The sequence below is a fragment of the Pongo pygmaeus genome, chromosome 10 (assembly GCF_028885625.2).
Source record: "Pongo pygmaeus isolate AG05252 chromosome 10, NHGRI_mPonPyg2-v2.0_pri, whole genome shotgun sequence".
NCBI lineage: Eukaryota > Metazoa > Chordata > Mammalia > Primates > Hominidae > Pongo > Pongo pygmaeus.
The window spans coordinates 53,575,206-53,589,451 of NC_072383.2; the positions used below are offsets into that span (position 1 = coordinate 53,575,206).

Consider the following 14,246-nt stretch of genomic DNA (forward strand, 5'->3'; position numbering starts at 1 on the left):
GGGCTGGGGAGAAAAGTGAAATGAGGAATGGAAATAAAAGGGAATAAGTAAATAAAAATTAGAGAGGGGACTTCTACAACCTAAGATGTAGGTTGTACAAGATGGGCGGGCGCGGTGGCTCACAACTGTAATCCCAGCACTTTGGGAGGCCGAGGCAGGTGGATCACCTGAGGTCAGGAGTTCTAGACCAGCCCGACCAATATGGTGAAACCCCGTCTCTACTAAAAATACAAAAATCAGCCAGGCGTGGTGGTGTGCGCCTGTAGTCCCAGCTGCTCGAGAGGCTGAGACAGGAGAACTGGTTGAACCCGGGAGACAGAGGTTGCAGTGAGCTGAAACTGCGTCACTGCACTCCAGCCTGGGCAACAGAGCAAGACTCTTATCTCAAAAAAAAAAAAAAAAAAAGAAAGAGAGTTTTCTTGATGCCGTTAATTAAGAGCTTACATCGCTAATGACCTAAAAAAAAAAAAAGAAATCTTTTCAGTGTCAAAGCCTGAAAATCCCCTCACTCACATCACTCTGCCTCCACAAAGTACTCACCATGTTCTTCAAGATATGCCTGGAGTCTGTGGATAAGATCTTGCTTTATTCCCTTGGTCTCCAAACCACGAGCAAGACATTCTTGCTTTAGTTCAGCAAGCTGAGGGGGAAAAAATAAAACTTTTCCTTAGTTAACAGGATGAACACCAGAGAATAAAATGGTAGTTCCCACAAGGAAAAGAAAAAAAGAAAATGAAGTTCCATCCCAAATTACTGCCCTTAATCCTACCAAGGCTCTAGGTCCACAAAGATGATCCATTTTCCTCTAACGATACTCAATATACAAGAGGAAGTGCCTAACAGATGCTAAAGAATAAACATCACACTTTAATAAAAAACCTCATCTACTTGTATACCTACTAACTGTCACAAATCTCTAGTTATTTCTAAATATTCTGAGGGGGAAAAAGGTTTTTTTCTTAAGATTACTGTGGCAGCCAGCATATTGGAAGAATGAACCTTCAAGTAGAAAATCCAATGATCTAAAAGCAGATTCTCCTTACCACTTATTATCCCAGATCCGTTATTACAATCTGCCATATACATGCATACAGGTCTAACCACCATAGAATTAAGTAGATGCATTAGCTAATGTCAACAATGAATTGATTAAAGGATCTATGTCAAAATGGGAAGAAATATCTAATGTCATACCATAGAGTTCTGCTGAAGATTTTAAAATCAGTAACTTATCTAAAGATATAAAAGCTATGTTCATCAATTTTACAGACAATAGGAGGAAGGAGAATTGATGGATTATTGACATAACTAAGCTTAAAAAATGCAACACAGAAACAGAAAGAAAAAAAAAAACACTTCTTCAGGACTAATAATAAGCCAAAACAAAGACTCAATTTAGAAGGAATAAGGTATACATATAAATTCCTACACTTAGATTCAAAACTTCAGTTATATAAAAACTGGGTAAGGGAGGATTGGCTCAATAGTAACTCAAAGGATAAAGACATCAGAATTTTAGGCAAAGAAGGTTAACAGTATGATTTGCTACCTATAAGTCATAGGTAACTGAAATATAGACTCCATAATAAACGATGTAATGGGCTTACTGGGCTCTATACTCTTATTTTACGAAGCACAACGACATGCTGACCCAGGAGAACAAGCAGGAAAGAAAGGCTCCAGAAATTCTATATGCAGATCAACACACAGATAGATCTCTGGTCTGCAAGATGACCTTTTTTGTTTTGAAGTACAGATCTATGACCCATCAGTAGAAGCTAGAAGGCAGACTCCTATAGACAAAAAATTGTACAACTATGGAGTATGTTCTGCATCTCTACGTTTTTCAGCCAGGAGAACATTTCATAATGAAAAGTGGAGTTTCTTAAAACATATTACAACGGCCGGGCGCAGTGGCTCACGCCTGTAATCCCAGCACTTTGGGAGGCCGAGGCGAGTGGATCACAAGGTCAGAAGATCGACACCATCCTGGCTAACACAGTGAAACCCCATCTCTACTAAAAATACACAAATTAGCCGGGCGTGGTGGTGGGCGCCTGTAGTCCCAGCTACTTGGGAGGCTGAGGCAGGAGAATGGCGTGAACCCTGGAGGCGGAGCTTGCAGTGAGCTGAGATCAGCTACTACACTCCAGCCTGGGCGAAAGTGCGAGACTCTTGTCTCAAAAATAAATAAATAAAATAAATAAAACATATTACAATGACTAGCAAAGCATTTAGTGAGTGGGGTAGGCAGGCGGGGATGCTATGAACAGAACTGCCCAACCCAACAAGCTGAAAGCAACCTCTACTGAGGAACATGGTAGGTAATCACTCACTAAAAATTATTTTTAGGCCAGGGACAGTGGCTCACGCCTGTTATCCCAGCACTTTGGGAGGCCAAGGCGGGCAGATCATCTGAGGTCAGGAGTTCAACAGCAGCCTAGCTAACATGGTGAAACCCCGTCTCTACTAAAAATACAAAACTAGGCCGGGTGCGGTGGCTCACGCCTGTAATCCCAGCACTTTGGGGGGCCTAGGCGGGCAGATCAACTGACGTCAGGAGTTCAAGACCAGCCTGGCCAACATGGTGAAACCCTGTCTCTACTAAAAATACAAATAGTAGCCGAGCATGGTGGCGGGCGCTTATATTTACCCAGCTATTCAGGAGGCTGAGACAAAAGAATTGCTTAAACCTAGGAGGCAGAGGTTGCAGTGAGCCGAAATCGTGCCATTGCACTCCAGCGGGTGAAAGAGTGAGACTGTCTCAAAAAAATAAATAAAAATAAAAATAAAAATATAAAATACAAAACTAGCCAGGCGTGGTGGCACATGCCTGTAATCCCAGCTATTCAGGAGGCTGAGGCAGGAGAACGGCTTGAACCTGGGATGCAGAGGTTGCAGTGAGCCGAGATCACGCCATTGCGCTCCAGCCTGGATGCCAAGAACAAAATTCTGTCTCAAAAAAAAAAAAAAAAAATTTTTTTAAGGCTTTTGCCAGTTTAAAAAAAAAAAATGACTGCAGAGTGACTGGAGAGCATAGCCTCTGAAGCCAGACTACTTAGGTTTGAATTCCAGTTTTACTACTTATAACCTTATGTGAATAACTTCACCTCTCTGTGGCTTAGTTTCCTTACTTATGAAATGGGAATAATAACAGTACCTACTTCATAGGGTTGTTACGAAGATTAAATTTAAAAAAAAAATTTTTTTTTTTTGAGATGGAGTCTTGCTCTGGTGCCCTGGCTGGAGTACAGTGGCACAATCTCGGCTCACTGCAACCTCTGCCTTCCAGGTTCAAGCAACTGTCCTGCCTCAGCCTCCCGAGTAGCTGGGATTATAGGCATGTGCCACCATGCCTGGCTAATTTTTGTATTTTTACTAGAAGCAGGGTTTCACCATGTTGACTAGGCTGGTCTCAAACTCCTGACCTCAAGTGATCCACCTGCCTTGGCCTCCCAAAGTTCTGGGATTACAGGTGTGAACCATAAATTAAAGTAAAAAAAAAATTTTCTTGAGACGGAGTCTCGCTGTATCACCCAGGCTGGAGTGCAGTGGCACGACCTCAGCTCACTGCAACCTCTGCCTCCCGATTAGCTGGGACTACAGGCGCATGCCACCGTGCCCGGCTAATTTTTGTATTTTTAGTAGAGACGGGGTTTCACCATATTGGCCAGGCTGGTCTCGAACTCCTGACCTTGTGATCCGCCTGCCTCCGCCTCCCAAAGTGTTGGGATTACAGGCATGAGCACCACGCCCGGCCTTAAATCAAAAATTTTATAAAGCATTTAGAACAGTGCTTGACAGCTAATAAGTGCTTTATATTTATTAACTACTAAATCACTGGTCTCAGATTTCAGAGTTTCACAAATCAATGCATTTTTATTTTCTTTATTTATTTTTAGAGACAGTGGTCTCGCCATGTTGCCCAGGCTGAACTTAAACTCTTGAACTCAAGTAATCCTCCCACACCAACCTCCAGCTGGGACTACAGGTTCACATCACTGTGCCCAGCTCAAAGTACTTTTAAATAGGTAGGCTGACAAGGTTGCTTTTTACAATATTCCAATCAGATCATGGAGCAATACTTTCTCAATAACAATAAAAATCAATTACTACAAAAATGAGCGTACACTTGGATACAGTAGTGTCATCAAACTGCTATAAAACTTTCTAAAAGCTTACACTCGATTTTTGTATTTATCTCACCACTAACCAGGAACAGCTAGTTCATGGACCAGCACCCCGAGGCCTGTGAACCACACCTTAAGTAACATTACAAGTGATCTTTAATGTTCATTTATTAAGTAACTATCTTGATCCTGGTGGCTTATGCTTACAATTCCAGCCCCTTGTGAGGCCAAGGCGGGAGGACTGCCTGAATCCAGAAGTTTGAGACCAGCCTGGGCAACACTATGAGATGCCATCTCTATTAAAAAAAATTTTTTTTGGTCGGGCATGGTGGCTCACTCCTGTAATCCCAGCACTTTGGGAGGCCGAGGCAGGTGGATCATGAGGTCAGGAGATAGAGACCATCCTGGCTAGCAGGGTGAAACCCTGTCTCTACTAAAAATACAAAAAAAAAAAAAAAAATTAGCCAGGCACGGTGGCGGGCACCTGTAGTCCCAGCTACTCAGGAGGCTGAGGCAGGAGAATGGCATGAACCCGGGAGGCGGAGCTTGCAGTGAGCCGAGATCGTGCCACTGTACTTCCACTGGGGTGACAGAGCAAGACTCCGTCTCAAAAAAAAATTTTTTTTTAAGAATCTTGATCTTTCTCACACTGATACGTTATTTTCTTTCCACTTCCTGGAGAACAAGTCTTTTGATTTTAATTACACTTTAAATTTTTTGTTTGTTATAAAAGTATTATGTTCACTGTAGAATAGTTAGAAAATTCTGAAAAGTTTAGAGGAAAATAAAAGTCATATGTAATCCCAGCACTTACAGATCACTTAACATTTACATATATCATTTGTAGTGAGGCGTGAGCCACTGTGCCCAGCCTACATACAGCTTTTACATAATGTTGTACTACTTCGTTTGTTATATAGTGAGTTCTTCTCATATACTAGGACATTATTTTAAAAGGGAAACAGAGGCTGGGCATGGTGGCTCATGCCTGTAGTCCCTGCAAGTTGGAAGGCTGAGGCAGGAGGACAGCTTTGAGCCCCGGAGTTCAAGAACAGCCTGGGCAACAGAGTGAGATCCTGTTCCTACAATTTTTTTTTTTTTTTTTTGAGATGGAGTTTCACTCTTTTTGCCCAGGCTGGAGTGCAATGGTACGATCTTGGCTCACTGCAACCTCCGCCTCCCAAGTTCAAGCAATTCTGCCTCAGCCTCCCGAGTAGCTGGGATTACACATATGCGCCACCATGCCTGGCTAATTTTGTGTTTTTCCATGTTGGTCAGGCTAGTCTCGAACTCTCGACCTCAGGTGATCCTCCCGCCTCGGCCTCCCAAAGTGCTGGGATTACAGACATGAGCCACCGTGCCCAGCCAAATTTTTTTTTTTAATTAGTCACACAAGGTAGCCCACGCCTGTGGTCCCAGCTACTAGGGAAGCTGAGGTGAGAGGAATGCTTGAACCTGGGAGGTCAAGGCTGCTATGAACTGTGATCACACCACTGTACACCAGCCTGGGCAACACAGCAATACCTGGCCTCAAAAGAATGAATGAATGAATAAATGAGAAACAGATGAATAAAAACATAAAATAGCTGAAAATGATGTAATTTCTTTTTGCACATATTTCAGCACAATTACATTAGCAGAACGAAAACCTTTTAAAACTTAAAATAGGAACTAACATAAAATCTTACCCCATTTTTCTAAATTGATTTGATTTGATTTGAAATGTTTTGGCTCCAACACTTTGGGAGGCCAGAGGTAGGCGGATCACTTGAGTCCAGGAGTTCGAGACCAGCCTGGGCAATATGTTGAAACCCCATCTCTACTAAAAATACAAAAACAGCCAGGCATGGTGGCATGTGCCAGTAGTCCCAGCTACTTGAGGGGCTAAGGCTGGAGGATGGCCTGAGCCCAGGAAGTCGAAGCTGCAGTGAGCCGAGATCATGCCACTGCACTCCAGCCTGGGTGACAAAGGGAGACCCTATCTCAAAACAAACAAAAAATATTTTAACAGGTATACTGAATGAACTGTATAGTACATGAATTATATCTCAGTAAGGCTATTGAAAAAAAAAAATTAGCTGAGCATAGTCGCATGTGCCTACAGTCTCAGCTACTCAGGTGGCTGAGGTGGAAAGATCACCTGGGTCTGGGAGGCTGAGGCTGCAATGAGCCATGATCATGCCACTGCACTCCAGCCTGGGCAACACAGTAAGATCCTGTCCCAAGAAGAAAATAAACAAACAAAAAAAACCAGCTAGGTAGGCATAGTGATTCACATCTGTCATCCTAGTACTTCGGGAGGTCAACGCAGGAGGATCACTTGAGCCTAGGAGTTCAAGACCAGCCTAGGCAACACAGTGAGACCCTGTCTCTCAAAAAACAAAAAACTAGCCAGGCATGGTAGTGCACACTTGTAGTCCTAGCTACTCAGGAGGCTAAGGCAGGGGCATCACTTGAGTCCAGGAGGTTGAGGCTGCAGTAAGCCATGATCACACCACTGCACTCCAGCCTGGGCGACAGAAGGGAGACCCCGTCTCAAAAAAAAAAGGGAGTTATAGAACATTCTATACAGGATACTAACATTAATGTAAAAAATAATACACACACATCTCTGTATAATGTGTATAAACAAGATGCCTGGAGAAGAAACACGTAAGTTAACACTGGTTGAATCTGAGAAGAAGCAGCTAGTTTGGGAAAAGTGTAGGAAAGAAACTTTTTACCATATACTCTTTTGTGAACCTGTGAATGATTACCTATTCAAAAAATTTTTTAAATCTTATTTTTCAGTATCAATAAAGCATTCTCCATTCTACCTATCCAACCCACAGAGAAAGGACATATCAACTTACCCTCATCATACATTTGACATTAATCACGCATTGCCCTGTGATTTCTATTTATTTTTATTTTGACTCAGGGTTTTGCTCTGTTCCCCAGACTGGAATGCAGCAGTGCGATCATGGCTCTCTGCAGCCTCGACCTCCTGGGCTCAAACGATCCTCCTGCCTCAGCCTCCTGTATAGCTGGGACCACAGGTGCGTGCCACCACAGCCAGCTAATTTTTTTATTTCCAGGAGAGATGAGGTCTCACTATGTTGCCCAGGCTGTTCTTAAACTCCTGGGCTCAAGTGATCCTCCTGCCTCAGCCTCCCAAAGTGTTGGTTAGGATTATAGCCGTGAGCCACTGTGCCCAGCTTGCCCTGTGATTTCTTCTAGTTAACTGATCTTGAATTTTTTTTTTTTTTTAAGACTCAGTTTCACTCTTGTCACTCAGGCTGAAGTACAGTGGCACAATCTCGGCTCACTGCAATCTCCGTCTCTCCAGTTCAAGCGATTCTCCTGCTTCAGCCTCTCCAGTAGCTGGGATTACAGGCGTGCACCACCATGCCCAGCTAATTTTGTACTTTTAGAAGAGATGGGATTTCACCATGTTGGTCAGGCTGGTCTTGAACTCCTGACCTCAGGTGATCTTCCCGCCTCGGCCTCTCAAAGGGCTGGGATTACAGGCGTGAGCTACCACACCCGGCCAAATTTTGATTAAAATATTTTATCAGAAATCTTTTTCATGTTGGCCAGGCGCGGTGGCTCACGCCTGTAACCCCAACACTTTGGGAGGCCGAGGTGGGCGGATCACCTGAGGTCAGGAGTTCAAGACCAGCCTGGCCAACATGGTGAAACTCTGTCTCCACTAAAAATACAAAAATTAGCCAGGCGTGGTGGCAGGCACCTGTGATCCCAGCTACTCAGGAGGCTGAGGCAGGAGAAGGGCTTGAGCCTGGGAGGCAGAGGTTGCAGTGAGCCGAGCCTAGACCACACCATTGCACCCCAGCCTGGGTGACAGAGCGAGACTCCGTCTCAAAAAAAAAAAAAGAAATCATCTTTTTCATGTTATGTCAATGTATAGTTTGTGAATTCTTTGAAGGCAGAGATGTTTTATACCACCTATAACATATATGATGGGAACTCAAAATCCTTACAAGGAACCCAAGTGGTTGGTATTACAATTAGGCTTAAAGAAATTCAATAACTTGCTTAAATACCACATAGCTTGGCCAGGTGTGGTGGCTCATGCCTGTATTCCCAGCACTTTGGGAGGCTGAGGTGGGAGGATTGCTCAAAGCCAGGAGTTTGAGGCCAGCCCTGGTCAACACAGGGAGACTCTGTCTCTACAGAAAATTAAAAAATTAATACACAGTTCAGGTGTGGTGGTGTGCCCCTGTAGTCCCACCTACTGGGTGGGAGCAGGGGCTGAGGTGGATCACTTGAGTCCAGGAAGACTGAAGCTGCAGTGACCCCTGATTGTGCCACTACACTCCAGCCTGGGAGAAAAAGAGAGACATTGTCTCAAAAAACAAACAAACAAACAAACCACAGCTTGTAAATAGTAGGCCAATATGCCAGCTGAAGTGTCTCTGATTTATGCTCAATATTAACTGCCAAAGTCTTGGCACTTCTTTCTTTCACTCTCTCCTCCTCAGCCTCCTTGCTAGCTCGTCTTCCACCCAAACCTGTAAATATTCACTAAGATTCCTTCTTTGGGCCTCTTGTCATTCCACTTATATCAAAGGCTAATTCACTTCCTGATCTCAATCAGCGGCAAAGTCTATCAGCATTATCTTTAAAATATATCCAGAATCAAACCCTTCTCACTACTGCAAATGCTACTACTCTAGTCTTTCTTTCATACAGATTATTGTCAAAATTCTTCAGCCCTTGCCTCACTATAGTTTATTCTCAACAAAGTAACAGAGTGATCTTTTGAAAATTTAAGTCAGAACATGTCACTCCTCTAGTCAAACATCATCCATTGGTTTCCTATCTCACTAAGGGTAAAAGGCTGAATTCTATCACCTAAAAGGCCCTGCAGGTTTGCCCTCCCCTACCATTACCTTATTACCATTGCTCACTTTGATAAGCCAAACTGGTCTTGTGCTATTCCTCTAACACTTTGCACATAGCTCATTCCTTCACGTCCTTCAACTGTTTTTGTAAACATCTCCTTGTTAATGAGGACTTCCCCAGTCACCCTATTTAAAATTACAATACCCCTCCCATTGTACTCCCTTTCTCCTATTTTTCTCTATGTGCCTTATCAATCACTATTTGACATACCATAAATTTTACTTTTTATTTTGCCTTCCCTCAATAAAATACAAGCTCTATGAGAGCAAGGATTTTGTCTTGTTCGCTGCTGTATGTTTGGCACCCACAGTAACTGGGACATGGCAGGTGCTCCATATTTTCTGAATAAATCTCAAGTCTTCATCATCAGCTTTCAGCTCTTGAGTGAAAGACCCACATTTCCAACTGACTACCTGACATCACCAAGTGGATGTCCCACAGACACCTAAGCCTCAAAATGAACTTACCTCTTCTGTGCAAAACTGGCTTCTCCTCCTCCCAACCCAGACTAAAGGTATCACTGCCCAAACCCTGGAGTCATCTTTCATTTTTCCCATATCTAACTGATCTATAAATACTTGAAATTCTACTACATCCTAAATGTCTTTCAAATTCATTCCCATTCTTCTGAAGTCTTGACATGCTTATTCACTCAACAAATCATTATTGAGCACCTACTGTATTATCAAGTATTATCTTGGATACAGGGAAATAATCATGAGCAAAACATAAGAGTCCTTTCCCATTCCAAGCTTACAATCTTTCAGGGAACAAGCCAATCAATGATCAGATAGCGTTTAGCTTATTTTTTTTTGAGACGGAGTCTCACTCTGTTGCCCAGGCTGGAGTGCAATGGCGCGATCTCGGCTCCTGCAACCTCCGCCTCCCGGGTTCAAGTTATTCTCCTGTCTCAGCCTCCCGAGTAGCTGGGATTACAAGTGCGCGCCACCAGGCCCAGCTAATTTTGGTATTTTTAGTAGAGATGGGGTTTCACCATATTGGTCAGGCTGGTCTCAAACTCCTGACCTTGTGATCTGACCACCTCGGCCTCCCAAAGTGCTGGGATTACAGGCATGAGCCACTGTGCCCGGCATGTTTAGCTGATTTTTTAAGAACATACAGGGTCTTATGAAATTATATAAAAAGTGGCCTGACCATGTTTGTGGATAGAACAGAGAAAGCTTCCTTGGGTAAATAATATTTGAGTGAAACACCTGAAAGGGGTGTAGTAATTAATTAGATAAAGGTGTCAGGGAGGAAGGGCAGCAGGGAGTACTACAGCCAAAAGAAAACTCCAATTGTAGCATATGTGAAGGTTCTAGGTTGAGGTAAGAGGGAGAAGCAGTGTGCAATGATTAGAACATGAATTTTGGACACAGGCTGCCTGAATTTTTTTTTTTTTTTTTTTTTCTGAGACGGAGTTTCACTTTTGTTGCCCAGGCTGGAGTGCAATGGTGCCATCTCGGCTCACCGCAACCTCCGCCTACCAGGTTCAAGCGATTCTCCTGCCTCAGCCTCCCGAGTAGCTGAGATTACAGGCATGTGCCATCATGCCCAGCTAATTTTGTATTTTTAGTAGAGAAGGGGTTTCTCCATGTTGGTCAGGCTGGTCTCGAACTCTCGACCTCAGGTGATCCGCCTGCCTCTGCCTCCCAAAGTAATGGGATTACAAGCATGAGCCACTGCGCCCAGCCTGCTAGGATTTAATATACCACATTTTAGCTGTGCAACCTAAGGCAAGTTACTCTGTACTCTCTCTGAGCTACGGTTTTTCTTATTTTCAAATGAGGATAATACAGGTATTTACCTTACAGGGTTATTATGAGAATTAAATCAGTTAGTGTATGTAAATGGCTTCAAACAGTGCTTTGCCACATAACAAATGCTAAGTGTTAGCAATTGATGAAGACAACCATTCTGAAGAAATTAAAGAAAATAAGGCCGCAGTAGTTGAAGTGTTAGTAACTATGCTGGAGAGACTGGCAGGGATATAATTTAAAGGTTTTAAGCAGGGGAATGACTCCTATAATAAATATCTAAGTGGTGAAATCGCTCCCCCTACAAATCCCATCCACCAAGAAAATACAAGCTGATCACATCAAGCTCCTCCTTTCAAAATTCCAAAGGCTCCCAGCCCTACTTATTACATGACAAAGGCCAGAAATCCTTATTTAACTTAGAAAGCCCTTTTCAATATCACTCTGATTTACCTTTATGGTTTACCTATTTTCCTTTCCAAACTATCTTCAACTACCAATGTATTTCCTCACTTCACTTTTCAATACAAATGTCTCACTATTCTCAACACTCTGACACTACTACCACTTTCTCTTCTCTGCAATAGTTCCTTTTCTGATGTTTGACTGGATATCTGATACTGTTACAGTTCAAGCCATTTTCATCCACAGTTCAATCTCTCTTTCCAAATGTGTTAGAATGGGCCAGGCGTGGTAGCTCATGCCTATAATCCCAGCACTTTGGGAGGCCAAGGCAAGAGGATCACCTGAGGTCAGTCAAGTCCAGCCGGACCAATAACATGGTGAAACCCCATCTCTACTAAAAATACAAAAATTAGCCAGGCATGGTGGCACGTGCCTGTAATCCCAGCTACTTGGGAAGCTGAGGCAGGAGAATCACTTGAACCTGGGAGGCGGAGGTTGCAGTGAGCCGAGATCTTGCCACTGCTCTCCAACCTGGGCGACAGAGCAAGACTCCATAATCCTCAGAAATTTGCTGTTGATATGACATTACATATCAACTCAGATACATACTATGTTTCCTTCCTGCTTCAAAAGGTATAACCTTCCCCTGAGGTTCCATACCAAAGCCCAAAATTCTCTTTATGACAATGGAGAGATTTTTTATTTTCTTTTTTTTTTTGACACAAGGTCTCCCTTTGTCATCCAGGCTGAAGTGCAGTGGAGCAATTATCACATAGCTCACCACAGCCTCGGCCTCCCAGGCTCAAGCAATCCTCCCAACTCAGCCTCCTGAGGAGCTGGGACTACAGGTGTGTGCCACCATGCCCAGCTAATTTTTTAATTTTTTTTGTAGAGACAGGGTCTCACTATGTTACCTAAGCTGGTCTCAAACTCCTGGCCTCCGCCTCCCAAAGAGTTGGGATTACAGGTGTGGGTCACTGCGCCCAGCCAAGATTTTTTTTAAAGGCAATAAAACCCCAAGTCAACCCAGAAGTCAGGATCATTGCATCAAGATCACCAGTGGAACCAAACATTAACTGTCCTAAAAATCAGAATCAAAGGCATGAGTTCTCTTTTTCTTTTTGAGACGGAGTCTCACTGTCCCCCAGGCTGGAGTGCAGTACACCATCTCGGCTCACTGCAACCTCCATCCCGGGCTCAAGCGATTCTTGTGCCTCAGCCTCCTTAGTAGCTGGGACTACAGGCACTTGCCACCACACCTGGCTAACTTTTGCATTTTTGGTAGAGGCGGGGTTTCGCCATGTTGCCCAGGCTGGTCTCTAACTCCTGGCCTCAAGCAATCCACCCGCCTAGGCCTCCCAAAGTGCTAGGATTACAGACGTGAGCCACCACGCCCAGCTAAAGGCAAGAGTTCTTAACCAGAGGTCCATGGACTCCTCAGGGCTACAAAGTAGTTTTATGAAGCCCCTCAAACTGCATGCAAAATACGTGTACATGCCTTTTTCTGGGGAGAGGGTCCATACCTTTCATCAGAGTTTCAAAGATATCTGTGACCTCCAAAAGGTTAAGAAGTGCTCTAGAGAAAAAGCAAAGACAAGCAAATGTGATTAAAGAGCAAGTCCTTTTTAGGCTGTCAGGAGTGCCTAACGTTCTCTTAGACTGTAACACTGAAATTAGGTCAGAGAACTTTATGTAAAAGTTACTTATCCAATCAAATACAAATTTAATATAGACCTGACAAATACAGATTTGATGGAAGGAGGAACTCCATAAACCAACACAATCTATAAATGCAAGTAAGTCATCGGGCAGCTGGTGACTTACTCCAGGGATTTCAAAAATAGGACAAATAGGAAGAAAATATTAGCTCTTCTATACATAGTTCCTTTTTATCTCATTCAAAAATTCCTTTTCTGTGTTATGTTTTATAACAGTACGGAAGTATACAATTTCTATAAGTACAGTATATATACACGAAGTGGAGATGATTGCTCAATTTTTTTTTAACTCATCACAATAAAGATCACGAGACCACTGATATAGTCTATGCATTTCAGTACCATCAAGTTAACAATAACTCCAGAATAACACAAAAACCTACTAATAGAGTTTAGAATCCAAGAGTAAGAAAAACATCAGCTTTCACAGAAAGACTAATTGGGGTCAACTAATAAGTGACTAAAGAAGGGTCCTCTCCCTACCCTTACTACCCTTAAGCTTTCTTAAACAACAACAACAAAAACAAAAACAGAAAAAACTCTTCAAGCTTTAAAGGATCACTTTTCAGTTTCAGCTATATCAGCCTGGTTTGTCCAAAACATCTAATGGGAAAACTACTTGTGAAACCACAAACAGACAATTAATCAAGATATCTTAATTTACCCTAAAAGAAAATACTTTTTAAAATTTTCTTCAATATATTTTTTAACTTTTTTATATATCTAAGTGTGAAAAAACTACCAAGATTCTCATAAGACAATTTAAAATAGCTTCTGTGATTCAGTGTCAGCCAATGGTAACACCAGGAGATGCAGGGCCCATCCGAGATATGAAATGGAACAGAGATAATCTAAACCTTGGAATTGTTTTTCCCAAATATTGCAGGTATGAGTTCTCTCTGGTGGTTGGAGATGGTGTGTGAGGAAGGCTGGCGGGCCGACAGCCGCGTGAGAGAACTCGAAAACTTTTAAATCTGAGGTGTCTGTACTTCTATTCTCAAGACCTCCTCAACCCCAGGCTTCTAAGGCGAGAGACTGATCTTCTGAGAGGCCTCTCCCTGGTTTCAAAATTCGGCTTGGGGCGTAATCCCACCTAGAAAAGGGGTGTGGAAGTATCTGAGTGTCTGGTACCTATTTAGACAGAAATACACAAAAATGCCACCATTTGCTAACAGGGAAATCTCAGCTTCGGACGACAGACTGGAAACATCATCCCAGGGAAGAAAAACGGATCCCGGGTCCGACATGGGGCAAAGAGGAGGGACCAACTGACGTAATGCAGCCCTGAAAAGCAACGAAGAGTATAACAGGTAGAAGGCACTTACACAGCC

At 43.0% G+C, this 14,246-nt stretch overlaps 1 protein-coding gene across 3 annotated transcripts in view; it reads right to left on the bottom strand.

Moving 5' to 3' along the window:
* The window catches only part of SARNP (SAP domain containing ribonucleoprotein), a 69,507-nt gene that overhangs the window by 51,726 nt on the left and 3,535 nt on the right, over positions 1-14,246 (bottom strand). For all 3 annotated transcript variants that reach the window (XR_008492746.2, XM_063646975.1, XM_054441990.2), the window contains one exon: positions 541-640. Coding sequence is in view for 2 of the 3 variants with exons in the window: in XM_063646975.1 (XP_063503045.1) it covers positions 541-640 (100 nt within the window). In the remaining variant the exon portion in view is untranslated. The remainder of the gene's footprint in view (positions 1-540; positions 641-14,246) is intronic.